The 7,009-nt window shown below is 31.6% G+C and overlaps 1 protein-coding gene across 1 annotated transcript; it reads right to left on the bottom strand.

The window, feature by feature from the left end:
- Positions 1 to 507: 507 nt before the first annotated feature.
- On the bottom strand, positions 508 to 6,193 carry LOC131624417 (sugar transporter ERD6-like 7). Its single transcript, XM_058895357.1, has 4 exons — positions 6,134 to 6,193; positions 5,956 to 6,021; positions 1,090 to 1,165; positions 508 to 967 (listed from the first exon to the last, which is right to left on the bottom strand). Exons 1-4 carry the CDS (start codon positions 6,152 to 6,154, stop codon positions 882 to 884), a joined length of 249 nt encoding a protein of 82 aa, XP_058751340.1. The 5' UTR covers positions 6,155 to 6,193; the 3' UTR covers positions 508 to 881.
- Between the last annotated feature and the right edge of the window lie 816 nt (positions 6,194 to 7,009).

Below are 7,009 nucleotides of genomic sequence, written 5' to 3'. Positions count from 1 at the left end.
AACAACACAATTCCATAAACCAGAACAATTCAACCACACCTGCAAATCAACTTATTCGACATAATTATAACAAACAAATCAACCAAAAAGATCTACCAATATACACGACCGACTCCGACAATTTTCAGTTTAACCGCTCAAAACAACATATAATTCCAATTACGCCTCTTATAAAAATGCCAAAAATTCTAACTTCGACTAATTCCAACAATTAATTCCTTATACAACTTAATTAAATAAATAATTAAATTTTGGGTGTTACATAAGGCATCTTCTTTACATAATTTAATTGACACTTCTTTTTAGAGCGAAAGCATTTTAAGGAAATAAGAACGTATCATAAAGTAACAAGAAAATTTGTAGAACTCAAAAAAGCAACTAGTACCTTAGGTCACGCTGTTCTACTTCTGAAATCTTCACACCTTCAAAAAGATATTGCTCATCTTCTATTTCATCTCTGCAATAATTTTCAAAAAGTTATCAAATTCAATTAGAATTAGACTAATTGCTCTAGATTGAGGAAGCAAAATGTTTAATTGTTTATAGGTTTACAACTAAATGCACCAACCTAGTTCACTGAATTTATTCAAAAGTCAAAACATTAATTGACATGTAAACTTTTGATTTTATTTATCCTAACTATTCAAAAGTCAGATGATATTTCTATCTCCCAGCATCCAATTCGTATTGTCATGAAAAAAGAATTGCTTACCATCAGATATAAAGCTTAATTTGTATGTAATGCTACTACCTCTTCTTCTTGTTCTTGTATCATCCATGTCTTCACTTTCGGCCGACGAAATCAGCAATTGGTCCACTTGTAATTGCGTCAATCATTAGCACTCTTGGTGTAGTGCTAAACACTTTATATTTTAAATTTTTTATAGAAATTTATTACTTACAAGCCATCTAGGAGACTCTGGAATGAAGAATAGACCCAAAAGCAACACAGCAGCGAGAATAAGTCCTGTAATCGCAAACGTTTATTTAGTACTTACAAGTTTCAATTAATTTATACTGTTCTAAAATCGTGTGCTCTGCATACAGTCTTTTTAGTGAAATTATATTCAAATTGCAAAGAAAACTGACCAATTAAAGATAAAGCCCTCCATGAAAGTACTGTTCCAATTACGAATGACACGGATGCCCCAAGAACAATCATGAACTATAAAAGAAGAAAAACAAACTTATATGACAATGCTACCATAGTGATTTAGATACTATAATGTTAGTTATTAAGTTATTATGATGATTGTAGGTGTGGACCTCCGTTTTTTAATCCCGGGCCATACCTCTGTTCTGTAGAGATACGTGAACTGACTCTTTTTTATCGCTTAATGCTTTCGCATTTTTTTAAATTCACAGAGTCGCCACCGACCTTTTATTTTATCTAATTAAGGAAAGGTTTATAAAAGAAACAGAAAAAAGACCTTTAAGAAATTCTGGGTAAGGGGGTAGGTTATACAAAGGGAAGGTGTTAGCACCCTTTGTATCCATGGTTATCCATGGGCTCTTAAGTTTGCTTAGCTCACTTGTTTTTCGATCACTTTTCAATTGCTCTGAAATTGCTCATGTGTGGTTTCAAATACTATTGTAAATTGAATTTTGTAATGATCCGTGTGTGGATGTATACAAAATGCTTGTTTATCTTTCGAAAGATGTTTTGAAAAGAACGTTAACTTTGTAATAATCCGTGTTTGGATGTATACAAAGTATTGTCTTTTTTGAAAGTTTTGTTTTGAAGAACAATAGTGTATGAGAATTTTGTTTGTTTTGATTTGAGCAAGCAAACTAGGAGGTCTACCCTGAGTTGTAAGGTCTTTATCCTATTTCCTTTAAAAATCTATCCTTTCACCGGATATAAACGCAAGGTTCGATTTTGTACTCAAAATAGTAGAATTTTGACTTTGATTTTGAAAAGAATGAGAAAGGGATTACCTGAAGAGGTGCAAGTGTGATTGTGATTGGATTCAGATATTTATCTTTGAAGTTAGTGATCTAACGGTTCAATTTTATCTTTGACATACACGCAGTTTATATTTGCTGGAAATTAAAATGCGGAAATGTAAAGTGCAGAAAGTAAATCTACGCTATTACATCGATTGTGCAGGAAATGTAAACTAACCTATTTACATGAATTTGACATCCTATACATTTATCTAGGAATTTAAATTGCAAGAAAAATAAAAGGCATGTTTTTGGATTTTTTTATGATTTATTTTAATTATAATTAATGCATGATTAATTAAATTAAAATGAAGAAAAAAGATGAAAATAGATTTAAACCTAGAAATTAAGTTTAAAATATGTACAAAATATTTGTTAATTAATTTTAAAACAAAACTAATTTTTTTGGAATTTTTGGAATTGATTTGAAATTGATTTAAGTTAATTAAAACATAATTATGCAAATAATTATACAAATAATTAAAACTTAAGGATAAAATTATTCAAAATATGTACAAAATTAGTTTATAATATGTAAACAATATTTAACATAAAGAACAATTTTTTTTATGATTTTTTGATTTGATTAGAATAATTAAAAATTAAATATATAAATATATACTAATTAATTATGCAAAATATTGAAATTTTGAAGAAAAATAAAATATTTTTATTTCAGAAAATAATATATTATTTTAGAAGTCTAAAAATATTTTTTGTGTATTTTTTGGATTTTTAAAACTATTTTTAATTAATTTAACAAAGAAATTAAAATAAAATAGAAAATAAAAAGGATACTGATCATGTGTGGTTGGATTGAGGGTCCATGATAAGGATTGTTTGATCTGGCGCGTTGGATGATTCATTAAATGAGATTAGATGGTCCAGAAATTGAGGCACGTGGTGATCAGTACACCTGCAAAGCACAGAATTAGAGGAAATTTTAAAAAGTTCGCGCGCTGGCTGTCCAATGAGGTGGGGACACCTCATCATCTTCAACCTCTCGCTAGGGCCTTTTACAGCGCTTTTATGAAAGAGCGCTGTAATTGATGAGCTTCATACCTGCAAAATAACGAATAGGGGTAAACGTGCAAAGAAATTTGGCGCGATGGTACCATTCAACTCGTCTGATCCATACGAACCTAATGGTACTACTTAGAACCTCTAATTTTGCCTATTTCAGAAAGCCCTAATTTTGAGATGAAGAACCCTAAAATGGTAGTTTCGTGTATACGTGTTCAAACTCCAATTAAGTTTCCAGAAATGATCTACACCTCAAACCAAACTTAATTATATGTCTACATCTTGCTAAGCATGTGTGAATAACCAGATACAAGTTGATTTAGGTTCGAACAAATTATGACCTGTATAGCTCGATTTAGTGAGCTTCAAGGCTTGCAATTGATTGGGATACGTTTATTGATGTTCAAGGAAGGTGTTTGAATATTTATTTTGTATTGAAATGGACTGAAACTTAAAATTCGAATTCCAAGTTTCTTTGAAAATTACAAGTTGTTACAAGAGTGCTATATGCTTATGAATGCTACTGAATTCGTCCTCTCTATGTTACTGAAGTATGATAGTCTATATATAAGCATTGAGTGCTTAGAATTGAAGCTAAGAAGCATCTTAGTTGCCTTTGTGGAATTCTTGCATTTTTTATATTAAAAAGCTTTGAATTATTGACCAAGTCTTCTTGCCTTCAATGCACCTGCCTTGCTCTTCAATTCTCTGCAGAAAGATGAAGATTCCTTGGGTGAGTCATGCTTGGAAGTTAAGCTACCATTTATCCATCCATTTTCCTTTTAATTTTAATCTTAAAATAAGATAAAATCAAGCAAAAAATGAATAAAAATGGTGTGGGCTTAGTCTTGGTCGTGGGAGGCCCATAATAACATGGCAAAGATGTTTGAACCATAAAAACTTGGCCCCTTTTGGAAAAAATGCATTTTTGAGCAATGTTGGTTTCATGCCTTTTCCAAAATTTAGCCAACTTCAACAAGGTGTAAATCCCTCAATTTTTGTCATATGAAGGAGATCTTGCACTTTTTGGAAACCTCAAAGAGTCCTCTAACCAATGTCTTTGGTCTCATGTCAAAATGATTTTTGATGCTCCTTGTGTGTCCTTTTGAAAAAAGTGTCTTTTTGTTGACTTTGAAAATGACCTGTAATGTCTTTGATCATATTTTTCAAATGGTGAATCCAATGACCATGGGATCAATGGAATTTGAAAGATAATTGAATTTCCTTCAAAATAAACTTTGGTTTGAATTTTTTGGATGAAGGATGAGAGAGTTATGATCAGTCAAAGTTGAGTTGACTTTTCAGGCAAAAACCCTAATTTTGAATCTTAGGGTTTTGTTGATTTTTTATCTTTCCTTGATGAATTATGATCATCCAATGATCAAATGATGAATCCTTTGACAAAATATGGACTTTGACAAAAAATTTCATTTTTGACTGTCTGTTGACTTTTTTGGTCAAACGGGTCGTCTGTTGACTGTTTGAGCTGCTGACGGTGCGTCTGAGTGAATTGAAGTTTGAAAATTTGTATGATGGTACTTTGAGATATATGGATGTGTATGAAATCCATTTGAGCTCTCAAAAACTTGTTTCTCCTGTAAAAACAAGAAAACCCTAGTCAGGGACTGTTTATGTAGGAGACGGTTAAGCGTACCTGATTTTTGTGCAGTGTTGAGTCTCTGCTAATCGCGTGATATTCAGAAGACTTCTAGAACAAAAATCTTGGAATTTTGAATTGTGAAAGACTGATTTGATTGATGGTACAAAACACTGAGAATTGTACTGCCAGCAGTTTGGCTGTCAACTGACTGTCCAGGTATTGACGTAGCAGTTAGAGTGAAAAATCAACAGTCAAAGTTAATTTTCTTTTTTGTTGTTTTTGTTTTTGTTTTATGTGAAAAATGAAAGTTTATTTACATGACTTGTTAAAAAAACATAGACATACTAAATAACTAATATTTACGGTATGCGGGCAAAATTACCGATAATAACCCTGAAAATTATTTAATGCACAGAAATAGGAATATTTGACTGGCAGAAAACACACAAAATATTATCTTAGTAATTAAGCAATATTATGACAAATAGTACAACATTTAATACTGACAGTACATACTATATTGAACAGTACGACGAATAAACGGTACATTTAAGAAATAAGAATCACGGCAGACTTCAGGAATGACGGTTAATGACCCATGCTATGAACAATAACATGTAGATGATTGGGAGTGCAACCATTGCAGGTCCACACTCTTCAGGACTATGCAGGCAGAAGAAAGTCATGATCACCGTAGCAATGGTGATGACTGTAAGAGACAGTGTCTCTATCCACTTTGCCATTCTTGTCAGGGAAGAAGAGAAAATAGATATGAGGTAGGAATTTGAAAGATGAGTTAGAATTTGATGTGAGATTTTATGGAAGAAAATGGGAGGTATTTATAGAGTGGAAAGAAGGATAGAGACGTTGGGGAATGATGTGATTCCGTACAAAAGGAAAATTTGAGTGGAAGTAAGATTTGAAAGAAAGTGGAGATAGTGTTGGGAAAAAGAGAGATTTGATTTTTGAAAAAGAGATTTGAAAAGATTTTTGAAAATAATGGAATATAGTACCAAAATTAGTGGGAAACAAAAGATAATAATAATCTACTTGTTACCAGTACAGTCTGAGTTTCCTGATTCTGCGCCTGCAAAAAGATTTAACTCTGTACCAATTGTGTCAGTACTATTTATCTGTAAATAAATAAATAGCATGTGTGAAGTAATAAACAGTATTTGGCGTTTGCGTAAGAATAAATTCAACTGCAAGCCAAATTACTGTATAAGAAAAATTCTAAAAACTAAGTGTTTCATATGTTAGGATATTTGTTGAAATAATCCATATTTATATGAGACTCTTAATTTTCAGATTGGAGTTTTCTTGAAAAAAGATGTGGGCAAATTTTGGGGTATAACAGTAGGTCACAACGTTTAGCAAAAATATACCTGATTTAATATAGTGAGGGCTCCTCGGAGTTCTTTTGGTGAGATTTCTGCTACGAAGATAGGAACCTTATATGATAATAATAAATCAAATATTAAGTCACATAAATTGAACATATGCAAGTATTTAAAAATGAAAGTTTGAGAATTGTTTCATTGAACAAGTAAAACTACAACGAACCACAAATGAAAAGACTCTCATTCCATATCCTGTTGCTAGTCTCCCAATATCCAAAGGAACTGGACCATATATATATATATATATATATATATATATGTATAAAAGAGAACAAGCTTAAGTTACTCATTTAATCCTTGGAGAATAGTTATGACAAAAAAAATCACATAGGTTCTGTATGAAGAACCTTTGAAAAATAAATAACAAGCCATCCTGCAACATAGAAAGCACTTGATACTCTCATTGCCTGCATATACATTCCAAAACCAAATTATAGAAAAAGTTTATAACAAAATTATTGGTTATGAGCAATGTTTAGCTAATTAGTTACTAAACTTACTTCAACGCATGGTTTCAGAAGAACCATGCGACCAAGTCGAGCAATCTAGAGTAAGTTTTACTCCCTACACACAAAATCACATGTACTCTAAGCATATAAATATATTCTAAAGAAAGATGTATTATTACAAGCTACAAGTAGCATACCTTAGCAATAAAGTTCACAATATTTGATGATGGAAGCTCTAGTGTATACCCTGGCTCTTGTCCAATATTGCTATGGCCATTTCCCGTCTTGGTGATTCTTGCAATCTTCAAAGTAACACCTATACCAACAATAAGCAAAAGAACTCTTATTAGTTTCTAACAAAATCCAGAAAAGTAAAATTATACAGCAGACAACGCCACCAAGATGATAACTACACATGATTATTCAAAGATGACACAACTGATAGTTAAAATTATCCAAAAACAGAACATTTTCGACAACCGATATGAGATTTTGATGGAATCAATGCAGAAACCAAAAGGAAAAAAACGAAGAAATGAATGAGAGAAAGAACACAATCCACAGCATAAAATGAAGCCTTAAAGAATCAC

Source organism: Vicia villosa, unplaced genomic scaffold (assembly GCF_029867415.1).
Source record: "Vicia villosa cultivar HV-30 ecotype Madison, WI unplaced genomic scaffold, Vvil1.0 ctg.000121F_1_1, whole genome shotgun sequence".
Lineage (NCBI taxonomy): Eukaryota > Viridiplantae > Streptophyta > Magnoliopsida > Fabales > Fabaceae > Vicia > Vicia villosa.
Note: the sequence above shows the minus strand (reverse complement) of the source record. Positions and strands in the feature narration are given on the sequence as shown.

Excerpts from the sequence above, each read along its gene's own strand:
- LOC131624417 (XM_058895357.1), bottom strand. The coding sequence starts at position 6,154 with ATGAGAGTCTTTTCATTTGTG. Across the intron at positions 1,166-5,955 it reads CCCTCACTATATTAAATCAG|TTCATGATTGTTCTTGGGGC; the intron begins GTATATTTTTGC and ends CTTCTTTTATAG. Across the intron at positions 968-1,089 it reads GAGGGCTTTATCTTTAATTG|GACTTATTCTCGCTGCTGTG; the intron begins GTCAGTTTTCTT and ends TTGCGATTACAG.